Below are 18622 nucleotides of genomic sequence, written 5' to 3'. Positions count from 1 at the left end.
GAAAGCCCAGCCAGTGCACGCAGGCAGCACAGCAACGCAGCTGACAGGAGGAGAAGTCACCAGGAGGCAGCAACTGGTTTTGGAGCCTGGAGTGCGGCGTCCCAGCCGGGAAATCTTGGCGCTGGGCCTTAGACTGGGAGCGGAGGAACTGACCACGGCTTCTGAGACAGCACAAGCATAGGACACGGGCCTGACCCTCGGGGGCAATCTCTACCCAGCCAGGGCACACAGTCAACACGCCCCTCGGGAGTCTCAGATAAAACAGTCATCCCAAGCAAGATAAGTAACTTTGTCTATATTCCGGGGTGCTACTCTCTCCTATTTATCTGACCCCTCCCCTCCCCTTCCCAGGTGGCTTCATTAACATTGGAATTCCCTGAGCCAGAGAGTGAAGTGCGCTGTGGTTTTTCTTTCTTTCTTTCTTTTTTTTTTTGTTTTTTTGTTCCTTTCCTAGCCCATTCTCCTGGCCTGAGAGAAGCAACTACAAAAAACCCAGGGACCAAAAATCCTTCCCTAATTGGACTAAAAACACAGAACCAGCTCCAGCCAAACATATGTGATCCACAGTCTTGGGCTTTCATCCTTACAGGGAACAAGGTGGCTGTTATAATACAAAGGCATTTCTGATAGGGATCTGACTGTAATTGTTTTAGCAGATTACTGGAAGGACAAGTTTCCCAGGTCTGATATCTCTGTGTATTCAACAGAGCCCTCACTGACCCACAACAGAGAACTGAGGGCTGAGACTCCCCCCAGACCACCTAGCCTCCTGACTTAGGGGTCTAAGGAGGCTGACACCTACCAATCTGTAGAGGTACTTGCATTGGGGGCCTAAGGTACAGCTGCAGAGCCCACCCACCAAAGTGCTTTAGGAATAGAGACACACCTACCTCACTGACACTTGGGGGAAGCCTGTCAGCATCCTGCCCCCTCGGAGTGTGAAATCCTGCTGCTACTAGAATCTGGTGCACACAACTATCACCACTACTTCTCTAGGTGGATAGGTGACAGTCTGCACCACACACTTGATGACCCAAAATCAGATTCTACTCAAGAATAGTGAATGGACTCTTAGGCTTATATATCTGGTAACAGCCCAAACCAGCTCGTAAGAGGACATAAGTGATTCAAGGGCTACAGCAATCAAGACAGCACAATCTAGTAGCCCATCTATGTATACTGCAAGAACACAAAACAAGGTAAGACTCAGTGAGCAAATATACAATAAATCACTACAATATCTTATAGATGGCTCGGAGACAGCAGTCGATATCAAACCACATAAAGAAGCAGACCATGACTGCTTCTACAACTCCCCAAACTAAAGAATCAAAATCTTTCCCAAATGAAGATACAATCCTGGAATTGCCAGATGCAGAATATAAAAAACTAATTTACAGAATGCTTCAAGACATCAGGGATGACCTCAGAAATGAAATAAGGCAATCTACAGAAAAAGCCAAGGAACACACTGATAAAGCAGTTGAAGAACTCAAAAAGATTATTCAAGAACATAGTGGAAAAATTAATAAGCTGCAAGAATCCGTAGAGAAACAGCATTTAGAAATCCAAAAGATTAACAATAAAATTACAGAATTAGACAACGCAATAGGAAGTCAGAGGAGCAGACTCGAGCAATTGGAATGCAGAGTGGAGGATCTGGAGGACAAGGGAATTGACACCAATATAGCTAAAAAAAATCAGATGAAAGAATTAAAAAAAATGAAGAAACCCTAAGAATCATGTGGGACTCTATCAAGAAGAATAACTTGCGTGTGATTGGAGTCCCAGAACAGGGAGGGATAACAGAAAATACAGAGAGAATAGTTGAAGATCTGTTGGCAGAAAACTTCCCTGACATCATGAAAGACGAAAGGATATCTATCCAAGATGCTCACTGAAACCCATATAAGATCCAAAAAGAAAATCACCAAGACATATTATCATCAAACTTGCCAAAACCAAAGATAAAGAGAAAATTTTAAAAGCAGCCAGGGATAAAAGAAAGGTCTCCTACAAAGGAGAATCAATAAGAATAAGTTCAGACTACTCAGCAGAAACCATGCAGTCAAGAAGGCAATGGGATGACATATACAGAGCACTGAAGGAGAAAAACTGCCAGGCAAGGATCATATATCCAGCAAAACTCTCTCTCAAATATGAAGGCAAAGTTAAAACATTTACAGATAAACACAACCTTAGAGAATTTGCAAAAACCAAACCAAAGCTACAAGAAATACTAAAGGAAATTGGTCAGAAAACCAATAATATCAGATACCAGCACAACATAAGGTCACAGAACAGAATATCCTGATATCAACTCAAATAGGGAAATCACAAAAACAAATTAAGATTAATTAAAAAAAAAAAAAACGCTCAAAACACGGAATCATTGAAGTCAATATGTAAAAGATCACAATAATCAAAAAGAGGGATTAAATAAAGGTGACATAGAACTGCCATATGGAGGGGGATACAAGGCGATATAGGACAATACAAGTTAGGTTTTTACTTAGAAAAATAGGGGTAAATATTAATGTAACCACAAAGACGTATAACAACTCCATAACTCAAAATAAAACCCAAGAAAAACGTAACGACTCAGCAAACATAAAGTCAAATACTATGAAAATGAGGAACACACAATTCACAAAGAAAAACGTCTCAGCACAAAAAAGTAAGTGGAAAAATGAAATTGTCAACAACACGCATAAAAAGGCATCAAAATGACAACACTAAACACATACTTATCTATAATTACACTGAATGTAAATGGACTAAATGCACCAATAAAGAGACAGAGAGTCTCAGACTGGATAAAGAAACACGATCCGTCTATATGCTGCCTACAAGAGACACACCTTAGACTTACAGACACAAACAAACTAAAACTCAAAGGATGGAAAAAAATATATCGAGCAAACAATAAGCAAAAAAGAAGAGGAGTAGCAATATTAATTTCTGACAAAATAGACTTTAGACTTAAATCCACCACAAAGGATAAAGAAGGACACTACATAATGATAAAAGGGACAATTGATCAGGAAGACATAACCATATTAAATATTTATGGACCCAATGACAGGGCTGCAAGATACATAAATCAAATTTTAACAGAACTGAAAAGTGAGATAGACATCTCCACAATTATGGAGACTTCAACACACCACTTTCGGAGAAGAACAGGACATCCAGTAAGAAGCTCAATAGAGACACGGAAGACCTAATTACAACAGTCAACCAACTTGACCTCATTGACTTATACAGAACTCTCCACCCAACTGCTGCAAAGTATGCTTTTTTTTCTAGTGCACATGGAACATTCTCTAGAATAGACCACATATTAGGTCATAAAACAAACCTTTGCAGAATCCAAAACACCGAAATATTACAAAGCATCTTCTCAGACCACAAGGCCATAAAAGTGGAAATCAATAACAGAAAAATTAGGGAAAAGAAATCAAATACTTGGAAACTGAACAATACCCTTCTGAAAAAAGACTGGGTTATAGAAGACATTAAGGAGGGAATAAAGAAATTCATAGAATGCAATGAGAATGAAAGCCCTTCCTGTCAAAACCTCTGGGACACAGCAAAAGCAGTGCTCAGAGGTCAATTTATATCGATAAATGCACACATACAAAAAGAAGAAAGAGCCAAAATCAGAGAACTGTCCCTACACCTTGAACAAATAGGACGTGAGCAGCAAAAGAATCCATCAGGCACCAGAAGAAAACAAATCATAAAAATTAGAGCTGAACTAAATGAATTAGAGAACAGAAAAACGATTGAAAGAATTAACAAAGCCAAAAGCTGGTTCTTTGGAAAAATTAACAAAATTGATAAACCATTGGCCAGACTGACTAAAGAAATACAGGAAAGGAAACAAATAGCCCGAGTAAGAAACGAGATGGGCCACATCACAACAGACCCAACTGAGATTAAAAGAATCATATGAGATTATTATGAAAAATTGTACTCTAACAAATTTGCAAACCTAGAAGAAATGGATGAATTCTAAAAAAATACTACCTACCTAAACTAACACAATCAGAAGTAGAACAACTAAATAGACTCATAACAAAAAAAGAGATTGAAATGGTAATCAAAAAACTCCCAACAAAAAAAAGCCGTGGCCCAGACGGCTATACTGCACAGTTCTACCAAACATTCAGAGAAGAGTTAACACCACTACTACTAAAGGTATTTCAAAGCATAGAAAATGACGGAATACTACCTAACTCATTCTATGAAGCCACCATTTCCCTGATACCAAAACCAGGTAAAGACATCACAAAAAAAGAAAATTACAGACCTATATCCCTCATGAACATAGATGCAAAAATTCTCAACCAAATTCTGGCAAATAGAATTTAACAACATATCAAAAAAATAATCCACCACGACCAAGTGGGATTTATACCAGGTATGCAAGGCTGGTTTAATATTAGAAAAACCATTAATGTAATCCACCATATAAATAAAACAAAACACAAAAGCCACACGGTCTTATCAATTGATGCAGAAAAGGCATTTGACAAAGTCCAACAGCCATTTATGATAAAAACTCTCACCAAAATAGGAATTGAAGGAAAATTCCTCAACATAATAAAGGGCAATCTATACAAAGCCAACAGCCAACATCACTCTAAATGGAGAGAGCTTGAAAGCATTTCTCTTGAGAATGGGAACCAGACAAGGATGCCCTTTATCACTGCTAAGGAATCCTGCAGAAAACTACTGAAACTAATAGAAGAGTTCGGCAGAGTCTCAGGTTATAAGATAAACATACGAAAATCACTTGGATTCCTCTACATCAACAAAAAGAACATCGAAGAGGAAATAACCAAATCAATACCATTCACGGTAGCACCCAAGAAGATAAAATACTTAGGAATAAATCTTACCAAGGATGTAAAAGACCTATACAAAGAAAACTACAAAGCTCTACTACAAGAAATTAAATAGGACATAGTTAAGTGGAAAAACATACCTTGCTCATGGATAGGAAGACTTAACATAGTAAAAATGTCTATTCTACCAAAAGCCTTTTATACATACAATGCACTTCCGATCCAAATTCCACTGACATTTTTTATTGTGTTGGAGAAAAAATCACCAACTTCATATGGAAGGGAAAGAAGCCCTGGATAAGTGAAGCATTACTGAAAAAGAAGGAAGTGGGAGGCCTCACTCTACCTGATTTTAGAACATATTATACAGCCACAGTAGTCAAAACAGCCTGGTACTGGTACAACAACAGGCACATAGACCAATGAAACAGAATTGAGAACCCAGATATAAATGCATCCATATATGAGCAGCTGATATTTGACAAAGGCCCAGTGTCAGTTAATTGGGGAAAAGATAGTCTTTTTAACAAATGGTGCTGGCATACCTGGATATCCATTTGCAAAAAAATGAAACAGGACCCATACCTCACACCATGCACAAAAACTAACTCCAAGTGGATCAAACACCTAAACATAAAGACTAAAACGATAAAGATCATGGAAGAAAAAATAGGGACAACCTTAGCAGCCCTAATACAAGGCATAAACAGAATACAAAACATTACCAAAAATGACAAAGAGAAACTGGATAACTGGGAGCTCCTAAAAATCAAACACCTATGCTCATCTAAAGACCTCACCAAAAGAGTAAAAAGACCACCTACAGATTGGGAAAGAATTTTCAGCTATGACATCTCCAACCAGCGCCGATCTCTAAAATCTATGATTCTGTTAAAACTCAAGCACAAAAAGACGACCCAATCAAAAAGTGGGCAAAGGATATGAACACGCCCTTCACTAAAGAAGATATTCAGGCAGCTAACAGATACATGAGAAAATGTTCTCGATCATTAGCCATTAGAGAAATGCAAATTAAAACTACGATGAGATTCCATCTCACTCCAACAAGGCTGGCATTAATCCAAAAAACACAATAAATGTTAGAGAGGCTGCAGAGAGATTGAAACTCTTATGCACTGCTGGTGGGAATGTAAAATGGTACAACCACTTTGGAAATCTATCTGGCATTTTCTTAAAAAGTTAGAAATAGAACTACCATAAAACCCAGAAATCCCACTCCTCGGGATATACCCTAGAGAAATAAGAGCCTTTACACGAACAGATATTTGCACACCCATGTTTATTGCAGCTCTGTTTACAATAGCAAAAAGCTGGAAGCAACCAAGGTGTCCATCAACAGATGAGTGGTTAAATAAATTATGGTATATTCACACAATGGAATACTACGCATCGATAAAGAACAGTGACGAATCTGTGAAACATTTCATAACATGGAGGAACCTGGAAGGCATTATGCTGAGTGAAATTAGTCAGATGCAAAAGGACAAATATTGTATAAGACCTCTATTATAAGATCTTGAGAAATAGTATAATCTGAGAAGAACACATACTTTTGTGGTTGTGGGGGGGGAGGGAGGGAGGGTGGGAGAGGGTTATTTACTGATTAGTTAGTAGATAAGAACTACTTTAGGTGAAGGGAAGGACAATACTCAATACAAGGAAGGTCAGCTCAACTGGACTGGACCAAAAGCAAAGAAGTTTCCAGGATAAGCTGAATGCTTCAGAGGTCAGCGGAGCAACGGCGGGGGTTTGGGGACTATGGCTCAAGGGGACTTCTAAGTCAATTGACAAAATAATTCTAGTATGAAAACATTCTGCATCCCACTTTGAAATGTGGCGTCTGGGGTCTTAAATGCTAACAAGTGGCCATCTAAGATGCATCAATTGGTCTCAACCCACCTGGATCAAAGGAGAATGAAGAACACCAAGGTCACTTGCTAACTATGAGCCCAAGAGACAGAAGGGGCCACATGAACCAGAGACTTACATCATCCTGAGACCAGAAGAACTAGATGGTGCCCGGCCACAACCGATGACTGCCCTGACAGGGAGCACAACAGAGAACCCCTGAGGGAGCAGAAGATCAGTGGGATGCAGACCCCAAATTCTCATAAAAAGACCAGACTTAATGGTCTGACTGAGACTAGAGGAATCCCGGTGGTCATGGTCCCCAAACCTTCTGTTGACCCAGGACAGGAACCATTCCCGAAGACAACTCATCAGACATGGAAGGGACTGGACAATGGGTTGGAGAGAGATGCTGACGAAGAGTGAGCTACTTGTATCAGGTGGACACTTGAGCCTATGTTGGCATCTCCTGTCTGGAGGGGAGATAGGAGGGTACAGAGGGTTAGAAACTGGCAAAATGGTCACGAAAGGAGACTGGAAGGAGGGAGTGGGCTGACTCATTAGAGGGAGAGTAAGTGGGAGTATGGAGTAAGGTGTATATAAGCTTATATGTGACAGACTGACTTGATTTGTAAACGTTCACTTAAAGCTCAATAAAAATTATTAAAAAAAAAACCTATAGAACAGTGCAACACAGAAAGTGAAGCTTAATGTAAACTGTGGACATTAATTAATAATAATGTATCAATATTGGCCATCAATTGTAACAAATTACCACACTAATGCAAAATGTTAATAAAGAGGAAACTGGGGCAGGGGAAGGGGTATAGGTAACTCCGTAGTTTCTGTGCAGTTTCTCTGCAAACCTAAAAATGCCCTACAAAATAAAATCCACTAATAAAGAAGTATTTACTTATTTTGAGAGTATTGAGATAAGGAGATCTACAGTAAAACCTTTGAAAGCCGGAGTCTGCATAAGGGAGAAACTTGTCAAAGAAGGAAAACTAAAATATTTTCCACTAATAGAGAGTGATAGAAAAGTGGTAAGACTGCTCCCTGTCAAACGCGGGACTTGCAAGACCCAAAAAACAAGGTCCTGTGGAGTTCCAGCTCTCACAGTTTTCACTGTAGCATAATGCTTAAGAACTAGGTTCAAATCCCAGCCCAACCATTTACTAGTTGAATGACTTTGGGTAGGTCATTCTCTAAACCTCAGTTTTCTTATCTGTAAAATGAGGGTGATATCAGTATCGCAGGATTCTGAGTGTTAAATGCTTGCTAAGTGCTAAAAACTATGCCTGGTACCCACTGCCATTGAATCGATTCCGACTCATAGCGACCCTATAGGACAGAGTAGAACTGCACCATAGAGTTTCCGAAGAGTGCCTGGTGGATTCGAACTGCTGACCTCTTGGTTAGCAGCCATAGCACTTAACCACTATGCCACCAGGGTTTCCATGCCTGGTACTTGGTAAGTAATAAAATGGGTAATACTATCAGAGTCCTTAATGCTTTCCGATAGTAATCTCTTGCGTTAGTATTCTGGGAAAATGCTTCTTGGCCGTTAATTTATATATGAACCCCTTGGGATATTGCTAGAATTCAGATTCTGATTCAGTGGTCTGGGGTGAGGACCGAGATTCTTCAGTTCTAATAAGCTCCCAGGAGATGTTGATGCTGCCTAACACGCTTGGACCACATGTTGAATAACAAGGTTTTAGGATACATTGGGATAATGAGGCAGATAAGGATTTTAAAAAGCATGGATAGAAAAGTCCAAAGTACTTTTCTGGCAAGGTTGGAAATGGCCCTTCTACTTTTCAGAAACTTAGAGACTTTGAGAAGTTGTTCTTAACTCCGAGAGCTCCCCTGCATGTCATCTGAGTAGGGATCCTCCCTCTGTGGTACTTCTTTTCTCCCAGCTTTCCTTCTGCCACATTGCCTGAGAGACACTGGTTTTCATCTTACCCACCAATGCTCAGAAGGTGGCCTCATGAGGTTTTTCTCTCTTGCAGTGGAAACTCCATGAGTCCCTGGAACATCTGAGGAAAGAGCAAGAAGACGCATGGAAGCTGGAAGTTGGCGAGAGGAAACGAACTGCCAACTGGAAGGCAGGTTGCTCTCTGGGGAAAGGAGTTTATGTCATCCTTGTGTTGTAGCAGCGCTAACTCATGGTGGCTCCCTCATCTCTGTGAGACAGAATATGTGGTTTGGAATTAGAGAACCCAGGGTTCGAATACCACCTTTTCCAGGTGTGTGGCTTTAGACCACATAACCTCTAAGTTACAGTTTCTTGGTGATGGTTTAGGAATAGCCTCTGGTTTTATGTCCTCGTATGTGAGGAAGGAAAAATACATGCCCCACATATGTTAGCTGATAGTGTGTCTTGTGTAATGCTTAGTAAAGCATAGTTCCTGTTCCACTTTTCCAAACTAGTCCATATTTGGTAAGAGTTCAGTTATTAAAACAGCATTGGAAAATCACCTCTGAAATAAATTTGAGGCCCATAACTACAAAACCATCAGAACTTTTTCTTAGTAGGAAGTAACATTGAACTGATCTAAAACAGCACATCGAATTGATATAATACCATCAAGAAGCAAAACCACCTAATGGTATAAAGCTACAACTGCCTTAGAGGATTAAATGTGACATGTCTGGTGATTATTCTGAAAATGGAAAATAGTCTACAGCATACAGTACCAAAGTAATATCCTGGCTGGATCCTACAGAAATCAAAAAAAGTAATAATGGGGACCCAGAAGCTTGCATTGTTGCTGTGGGAACAGAAGGCTAGGAAAGCAGTGTCCTTTATGTTTGCCTCTACAGTGCCTGGTGCATTGTTGGTACCAAAACATTCCAGAGTATGTGTGTATGCACGTGACTCTGACACTAGCAATATCAGTGTTGATTTCCTGATGTTGGCTCTGCAGATACAAGTGGAAACACGAAAACAGAGTATCATTTGGGAGTTTGAGAAATACCAGCGATTACTGAAGCAAAAACAGATGCCAAGTCAACGGCTAGAGGTGGAGGCAGCTGCAGCTCTGGCCAGCCTTGAGCAGGAGGAGCGAGAAACGATGCAGAAACTAGAGCTGAATCATGATAAGCTAGTCCAGCAGAGCCGGGTGCTATGGAGGATGATTGCAGAGCTAGAAGAGAGGTCTCAGAGACCTGTCCGGTGGATGCTTCAGGTGAGTAGCAGGTTTTCCTGGGAGCCCTGACTGAGAGCTGAAAATGGCTTTGGATTTCAGGAGAGAGGATTAGCTAGTTTTCAGTAGGACCTTTCAGTGCTGTGCTCCATGAGATGTGGGTCCCATAGATCCCCAGCTAATACCTGCTGCTCCCCTATGTCTATTTGGGTGGATGATCTGGCCCATTCTATCCTAGTAAGTGGTGCAGTACTCAGGCAGCTCTTCTATCATACCAGTCTCTCCCCTCTGGCCTGAGAGTCTTGAAATGGAAGCTAAAAGCTTCCAGTCCAGCAAAATAGCCTGCTCAGCTGCCCTCCCTCAGGGTTCTCCTCTGCACACCTTTTCTCTAACGTTGATGTCTGCTTCTTTCTCACTTAAAGTAAGCCCCTCCCAGAGCTCAGTGTCTGGTCCCTCTGAGGAACAGCACATACTCATGCGATGCATTTTTTTCTCCTTCTAGGGTATTCAGGAAATCTTAAACAGGTATGTTCCCATCATTGGAGCCTCTAGGCAGCCCTATAAGGTATAGTGGTGCGTGGCTAGGACCAGGAATAGGGAGGGAATATAGACCCAGTCTTTCTATAGAAAAGCAGGCACAGTTCCACAATCTTCGTTCTCTTACATTAAAAAAGAAAAAGAAAGAAACCTGTTGCCATCAAATCAACCCTGACTCATAGCGACCCTCTCTGATATAGTGGGAGGTAAAGAAACTTTGTTCATCTTTCCTTTTTCTTCTTTATATTTGACCAAATTCATTTCAGATATTACCAGTAAGAATTACAGGTAAAGTTATAAAATATGTAGTTTCAATTATATCGTCTAAGGGGAGAAAAGGATGGCAGATGTCTCCATTTGTGCTCTAAGTTTTGGGTCTCAGCCTTTGTCCTTTGTGTCACGCCTCCTCCCAATGCCAAATGCACCTCTAACCCTTCCTGTGTCGCGTGCATGCACATGTCCTCACATCTGTGCTACAAATGGTCTGAGGCTCAGACCGTTTTGCCTTGTATTGCTGGGGAGGAGTACCTCCCTGATCATGTCGCTGGCCAAGCCCCTCTTCCCTATACTAAAGGAAGGCCCAAGTGGCAGAGCCAGGACCTCAGGCCTCAAGCCCTACCCTTCCTCTACCAGGTGCAAGTCCTGGAGCCTGCAGCGGCCAGAACCAGTCTCCCTGGAGCTGAAGACGGAGTGCCGTGTACTGGGACTAAGAGAGATCCTAAAGACGTATGCAGGTAATGGATGCTGGGAGAGATGGTGATGGGCAATGGAAGGGGCCCCTCCTGGATAAAATGGTTTGGTGTCCACAGGATGCCCCATGTGGCCACACCCTACCCATCATTGAGAAATCGGTGGCTGTATTTATCTGAGAGATCTAGCCCATGCCCTCTAGCTCTTTATCAGTCTTACCAACCAGGATCTTTTTCCCTAGCTGATGTATGCCTGGATCCAGACACTGCTTACTCCCGCCTCATTGTGTCCGAGGACAGAAAAAGCGTGCGTTATGGAGACACCAAGCAGAAACTGCCTGACAATCCTGAGAGATTTTACCGCTACAATATCGTCCTGGGCAGCCAGTGCATCTCCTCAGGCCAGCACTACTGGGAGGTGGAGGTGGGAAACCGGTCGGAATGGGGCCTAGGAGTGTGTAAGGAAAACGTAGACCGCAAGGAAGTGGTCTATTTATCCCCCCACTATGGATTCTGGGTGATAAGGCTGAGGAAGGGAAATGAGTACCGGGCAGGCACCGATGAATACCCCCTCCTGTCCCTGTCCATACCTCCACGCCGGGTGGGGGTCTTCCTGGATTATGAGGCCCATGATATCTCCTTCTACAATGTAACTGACAATGGCTCCCACATTTTCACTTTCCCCCACTACCCGTTCCCTGGGCGCCTCCTGCCCTACTTTAGTCCTTGCTACAGTATTGGAGCCAACAACACCGCTCCTCTGGCCATCTGCAACCTGGACGGAGAGGATTAAGACATTGACCATCCTAGCCAGAGACCTTGCCACGTTGCCTGGCCTGCAGGGTCTTGGAGAACCCTGCCACTGATAAGTGTCCCCTCGAACTGAGCTGAGCCTGGAATCCAGGGATTCCTCTGCGTAACCCAGCAGTCTCTTGCTTTTAGGACAAAGTCTGTCACTAAACTACTAGTGTAAACAGATTGTGGCTGATGATGTGGATCAGGGCAGTTCTAAGATAACTTGTTGGTGTAAGGATCAGGGATTTGTCCGTTCTGTAGTTCATGCCCCTCTCGCCTGGTCCCTATCCAGTGCCATAATTAGTCAGTGAGGATGATGAAGTGGATACAATCTCCAGGAAACCCTTGAGATCGGATTTTTTTTTACCAACAAGCTAAAGGAATATTGCTTATATTCAGAGCTGGCTGCTGTGCTGATACCAGAGGATGCTGCTTCACCTGGGTTTTGCTGCTCCTGACCAAACCATACCTGACCCTCGCTCTCTGACTTCCTGACTACAGAAACGCAATGCAGCAAAGAATCCAGGACTTCTCCAGGCCACTCTCTGAGCACCAGCTGGACAAATCATTTTATGTCAGGCTCTAAGGAAACCTGTTTCCTATTCCCGTCTCTTTCTGTGAGTGGCCGGATTAGAAAACCTGTGAGCCTTAGTTTTTATTTTTTCTTCATGGATGAGGAAACTGAAATGGCCTTAATGCAGCAAGTTATTTTTCACAAAGCTGTTCAAGAAGATGATTTTAAAGCATTCTCCACATTCAGATGAAATAAGATTGGCAGATTCTCTTCTTAGGTCACATATCTGAATATCATTCATCACTTTTGGGTCTCAAGCATTTCCTGTTTGAAAGCTATTAGGTTTCCTCATTGGAAAAATGAATATAATAACTGCATACTCCCCTACCTCACAGGGTTGTTGTGAGGATCACAGATTCATCCTATACTTCTGTTCCTTTCTCAGGGATAGAGGAAGGCAAACCATGGATTTTGAATGTGGTAACCTTCCCATCTCCCCATTGTAGAGTCAGCATCTTCACAGCAGTGCCTTTGTTCCCTAGGGCCTCTCCTGACAGTCCAGAGCCCTTTAGACAAAAAGGTACCCATACCAGTGGCAAACCCTGGGCTACAGTAGTATATTGTGCATCTGATTATATGTGTTTGTCTTTGGATTAGAATGTAACCTCAGGGTGGAGAACAAAAATAGTAAAATGGGAAGAAGAAAACAAATGAATAGGAAGGAAGACTCAAGCTCAGGCCAATTTGGCAAAGGCTTGGATCTTTTGAGTTCAGCAAGGGAATCTCCATGGTTCTGGCAACTACATAGTATTTTCTCTGCCTTTCTCTTCTCCAAATCTCTGACAGGAGGAGGGAAGTGTCAGGAGAAAGACCAGGACTAGGTGTAAAAAATCAGTTTTTGGAGCCATATATTATAATGAAAGGGGATTAAGACTACATATCTGTGATGTTGACCACAGGATGATTGCTGTGTGTGGTAGGGAAGGTTGTACAAAAACAGTTCACTCAGATCTTAAGAGTGTGATGTGGGAATGACCATGGCTAGAAACAAACTTCGAGGCAAGTGCTCAATAATTTTTGGCTTTGCTTATTGTGTGAGGGTTCAGTGTGTGAACATTACATACTGTCACCATGATACTGTATAATACAACCTCTCATGTAGTTTAAGCTTGAAGATAGTGGTTGGTGGGTTAGGATTGGATAGCAAAGTAGATTCTAGGTTAAACCCAAAAACCTGGTACCCTCAAATTGATTCCGACTCATAGCAACCCTATAGGACAGAGTAGAACTGCCCCATAGGGTTTCCAAGGAGCAGCTGGTGGAGTCAAACTGCCAACCTTTTGGTTAGCAGCTGAGCACTTAACCATTGTGCCACCAGGGCTCCAAGATACTAGGTTAGGCATGCACAAAAGTAAAATAGCTTTAAATTATCTGTAATAAGGGATAGCAGAAATGGTTTTCACCTTTAGTTGTTTGGCTGTGCACATATGAAGGAGGTAAAATAAACCAAAAAGGAGCCAATAAACTCATTCTACCTAGACACATGCTTCCAAGTTGCTCTTCCAGCATTGCCAGTAAAAGGGAGAAGTTTCTGTCAGCTGCTTGGAGGGAAATGAGCTGGTAAGTCTCACGGACTTAATCTTGGAAAGCGGTGAGCTACATTACCAAAAACCAAACCCAGTGCCGTTGAGTCGATTCCGACTCATAACGACCCTACAGGACAGAGTAGAGCTGCCCCACAGAGTTTCCAAGGAGCGCCTGGCGAATTCGAACTGTGGACCCTTTGATTAGCAGCCGTAGCACTTAACCACTATGCCACCAGGGTTTCCTGAGCTACATTAGAGGGACTATATATGTCTTTGTGTGTGTGTGTTCTCTGGAGGATTCTTTATAGAACTGAGAAATAGATCCTTAGGAAGCAGTTCTGGTTATGACTATGGACAAATAGTAAAAGAGTCTAGGGGCTAAATCAATCTTTCTTTACTATGGTTTAATTAAAACAAATCTTGGATGGTTAACAGAAAAAGGGTTATTTGGTGATAAATGCATTCAAACCTGGAATAATTAAAGAGTGGAATGGCCTCATTTGTAATGTACTATTTTTTTGTTGTTGTTTGGTTGGTTGGTTGGTTGTTTTTTGGTTTGTTTGTTGACATAATCTCATTCAGTTGCTGTAGGATTACTTGCTAGAAGTATTACGAGTTTAAACAAAGCCACGTTTATTTCACGGTAATTTTTTAAGACCTGTAGGCAAGATTAAAGTTCTTAAGAGTATGAAAACGTTTTGCTGTAGGGTGTTGCTCACAGTTTTCTTCTAAGAACCCCATGAAGACAAGGACCTTGTTTGTCTGATTCACCATTATAGCCCCAGTTTAACACGGTATATATGTATATATATACTTGCTGAAGTATATATATGTTGTTGCTAAATATTGGTTAAATGGGAGAACTTGCGTTCATATGCCTAGAATCAAAACAAAAATAATTTTTTCTTGCCTCATAGGGGCATGAAAAACAGGAGGTAACTAATTATAATCCTATTCAAAAACGTATTCAATGGATAATTTATTTTACTGTGACCCTCGAAAGTGGCCCAGAAAGGGAAGAGGCAGCCGTGTCAAGGGTAGAACATCTGCTCTGCTCCTGTCATGTCTAAGATGACACCTCTGACTTGATGAGGGTGATCATTCACTGCAAGGCAGGGACAGGCTTTGCCCATCCTTGTTTTGTTGTTGTTGTTGTTGTTGTGTGGCATCGAGTTGGTTCCAGCTCATAGCGACCATATAGGACAGAATAGAACTGCCCCATAGGGTTTCTAAGGCTGTAATCTTTACAGAAGCAGACTGCCACATCTTTCTCCCATCCTTTTTTTAATAGCAGAGAAACCAAAAAGTACAATGCCTGAGCCTTGTAGGGGAGAAGATACCAAAAAGTAAAATGCATGAGTTCCGCAAGAGAAGGAAACAGGCAAATTCTAGGGCCAACAAATCTCCACAGGAAATCAAGCCACCATTTTTTTTCAGGCAGGATTGGTTATAATCTCTTAAAAATCCAAATATTGAGAGTCTACTGTGGCCACCAGATATTTGTTAAGTAAGCACACACTGCTTTGTGTGATCGGACCAGGGCCTCATTTGAAGCACAGGATTTTTTCTTTGGGGTAGCCATTGCAGGAAACCAGGACACTTTGGGAAGCATGTAGTTCAGTAAATATTTGAGTACCAACAGTGGGCACCAGCTAGATGCAGGGAGTACCAGTGTGAGTGAAACCAAGGCAGCAGAGCAGGCCCCCTGCTGGAAATGCTGGAAAGAAATGTCTGTTTTCTGGGCCACTTTCGAGGGTCACAGTAAACATTTATTTGGAAATATTATCACATGACTACCGATCTGCACAAGACTGCAGTTTTACTAGTATCTGGAAGCAACCCTTTAAAATTATGAAATTAGAAATTTATCACTAGTTGGATTTTTTTTAATGCATACAATATGTCAGATATCACATCAAGTGCTTTCCATCCATTATTTCATTTAATTTTCAATACCTTCTGTGAATTAACCTTGTTTCCCTCATCAGTAGAAAGGAAATATTAATCCTCAAATCAATGCAGTTTTTCCTTGCACTTTGAATTTTAACATTCTTAAAAAATTATTTTTTATTAAAATTTTAGAATGTACCAGTGTTGAATATATTTATCTCTCACATAGGTGATTTTTTTCTTTTAACGTATACCTGCCATTCAATTTAAGACTTTCTGAAAGGGGGAAATGAAAACAGAAAACAAATATCTGGTGACTAAAAGAAGAGTAATACCATTTCACCTTCATCATTTACATTGTTTCCTATTTACCTTTTCATCCCAGGCAACTCCATCTTAGATGTGTCCACAAGAAGAAAGACCTGTGTGATACTCGTTTCCTCTCTTTTCTGTTTTAAGGTTGAGTTACACAGAGCAGGAATAGGAAACAAAGAGAAAGATCCAAAACTAAACTCGTATTGATTTAGCTTCTGTTGCTTAAAATCAAAAGGCTGACGACTAATAAACTAACTCCTAGTAGCCTGGCGATACTGGGGTGAGTTAAAAGAATATAGGGGTATCGTACAAAACTTAATGACAGGATATACCTGGCTGTTCAGAATGAATTGGAATCCAAGGCAGAACTCAAAATCCCTTCATCCATCTTGCTAATCAGCTTCTCTTGCTGTGGACCAGGTTTCTTTTTCGAAGTCCCCGTACTGTAAAGTGGCCATCATCAGTGATCCCAAGTTTATATCTCAGATAAACTGAAGTCCATGAAGGACCCAAACTGAGTGGATGCAGTGGGCCAGTGAGCAGGGTCCTATAGTAACAGCTTCTCTGTAATTCCATGAAGAAAAGGGCAGTTCTGAGGAAAGCAGCCAGATGTGGGGCAACCAAACAATTGTTTCCTTCTGCAGAGGGACTGATAGAATATTAGGTTGGAAATATGGGTCAGAAGCTAAGGAAAGAAAAACCCCAAATCTGCATTCTTTGCTCAGACCTTTCTCTTATTCAGACACTAGTTGGTTAAAACCATTAAAAAATGATGTTAAAAATTCAGAATCATTTCATTCACACTCTTGCTAGAAACTGAAAAGTTATACAAGATTACCCTTAAGAGATTCCTCTTAGAATTCCTATATGTCTTAAGTGAACCAAACAGTTCCACAGACCCCTAAGGCATCTTTAAAGCTGACTGGAATGCTCAAAGTCTGAACAGATTTTGGATTCATCAGCCCAGGTTGGAATGGTCTAAAAGGCAGTGCATCAGCAAACCCCATATTCGCTCCCTCATTTGTTTAGTCCTCAAGCCATAGATGATGGGGTTTAAGGTGGGTGGGATGACCAGGTACAGGTCAGCTAGCAGCACTTGAGTGTGCAGGGGCACTCTGTCTTTCCCTAGCCAGGCCACATAGATGGATGCCATCCCAGGTAGGTAGTACAGAGCCATAACCCCCATGTGGGAACCACATGTGCTTAATGCTTTCAACTGAGCATTCTTCGAGGAGAGACTAAATACAGCCCGGAGAATCAGGTTATAGGAGGCAGCAATGAAGGCTGCATCAGAGCCCACAATAATGGAAGAACCAATCAGACTATAGAGACTGCTGGGCATGGGGTCAGCACATGCTAACTTGGCCACAGCTATGTGCTCACAGTAGGAATGGAGGATCACATGGGAGCCACAGAAAGGTCCATGACTCACCATCCAACTCAGTGGAGTCATGAATATGATGGCTCTGATAATGATGACCATGCTTATTCCCAGCATCACTGGAGGTGTGAGAATTCTCTTGTAATGTAGGGGCTTGCAGATAGCTATATAGCGGTCAAAAGCCATGGCCAGCAGCAGCCCTGTCTCCACAGCTGTGGCCATGTGAGCAAAATACATCTGAGTGAAACAAGCATTAAAGCTGATGGAGCTATTTCCTGAGCAGAAGATGCTCACCATCTTGGGTACTACAGAGGAGGCCATAACAATGTCCACAGCAGCCAGAACATACAGGAACCAGTACATAGGCTCTTGTAGAGTGGAATCCACCCAGATTACAGTCATGATGAGGATGTTTCCCAACAGGGCCGTGCTGTACATGGCACTCAGTGAGATAGCCAGCCAAAGATGTGAGGACTGCAACCCTGGAATACCCACAAGGAAGAAGCTGGCAGGGGGTTCTGTTGTGTGGTTGTAGTGTAGCCCCAGCATCATAGATGACACTGGTAACCTATTAATGCATAAAGTGATGTTAAAAAAAAGAAAGAATGCAATCCAGTAAGACTTGTTCTTAGCTATGGTATTGAGAGAGTCCAGTAATAGTCTCAGCTAAGTGGACCATGGGATCAGAAAACTGATATCTGACAAAGTTACTCCGCTCCATCTTTCATCTTCCTCCATCTTTGCCTTACAAATTTCTATTAACCTTTCAAGGATCACCTCATGGGAAACCTCTGCTCTATCTTATCCCCCATCCCATCCCCAGGCTAAGTGAGGTACTAGTCATCTAAGCTTCTACCGCACCTCCTATGCTGAGCTCTGAGGGACGTAAATTCTCAATTCCAATACAGTATGATAAGTGCCACCTCTCCCCCACTCTGCCTGTGAGTTTATTGTGTGCACTCGTGTGTGTCTCTTGATCCATAGTTGTGTTGTTCAAGTCCATAGAAGAAGACGTTTGTATTCATTATTTTAAACAGTTAT

At 41.8% G+C, this 18622-nt stretch overlaps 2 protein-coding genes across 3 annotated transcripts in view; one reads left to right on the top strand and one right to left on the bottom strand.

Moving 5' to 3' along the window:
• Nucleotides 1–15726, top strand: part of TRIM68 (tripartite motif containing 68) — a 29196-nt gene extending 13470 nt beyond the window's left edge. For both annotated transcript variants that reach the window (XM_049890027.1, XM_049890028.1), the window contains 5 exons: nt 8738–8833; nt 9656–9916; nt 10377–10399; nt 11045–11145; nt 11343–15726. In XM_049890027.1, the coding sequence (XP_049745984.1) occupies nt 8738–8833; nt 9656–9916; nt 10377–10399; nt 11045–11145; nt 11343–11893 (1032 nt within the window). In that variant the 3' untranslated portion in view covers nt 11894–15726. The remainder of the gene's footprint in view (nt 1–8737; nt 8834–9655; nt 9917–10376; nt 10400–11044; nt 11146–11342) is intronic.
• Nucleotides 15727–17158: 1432 nt separating this feature from the next.
• On the bottom strand, nt 17159–18203 carry LOC126079165 (olfactory receptor 52I1-like). The gene has a single exon (XM_049890081.1). It carries the CDS (start codon nt 18131–18133, stop codon nt 17159–17161), a length of 975 nt encoding a protein of 324 aa, XP_049746038.1. The 5' UTR covers nt 18134–18203.
• Between the last annotated feature and the right edge of the window lie 419 nt (nt 18204–18622).

Source organism: Elephas maximus, chromosome 7, assembly GCF_024166365.1.
Source record: "Elephas maximus indicus isolate mEleMax1 chromosome 7, mEleMax1 primary haplotype, whole genome shotgun sequence".
NCBI lineage: Eukaryota > Metazoa > Chordata > Mammalia > Proboscidea > Elephantidae > Elephas > Elephas maximus.
The sequence above is the reverse complement of the archived record's forward strand: the minus strand, read 5'-3'. Positions and strand labels throughout refer to the sequence as shown.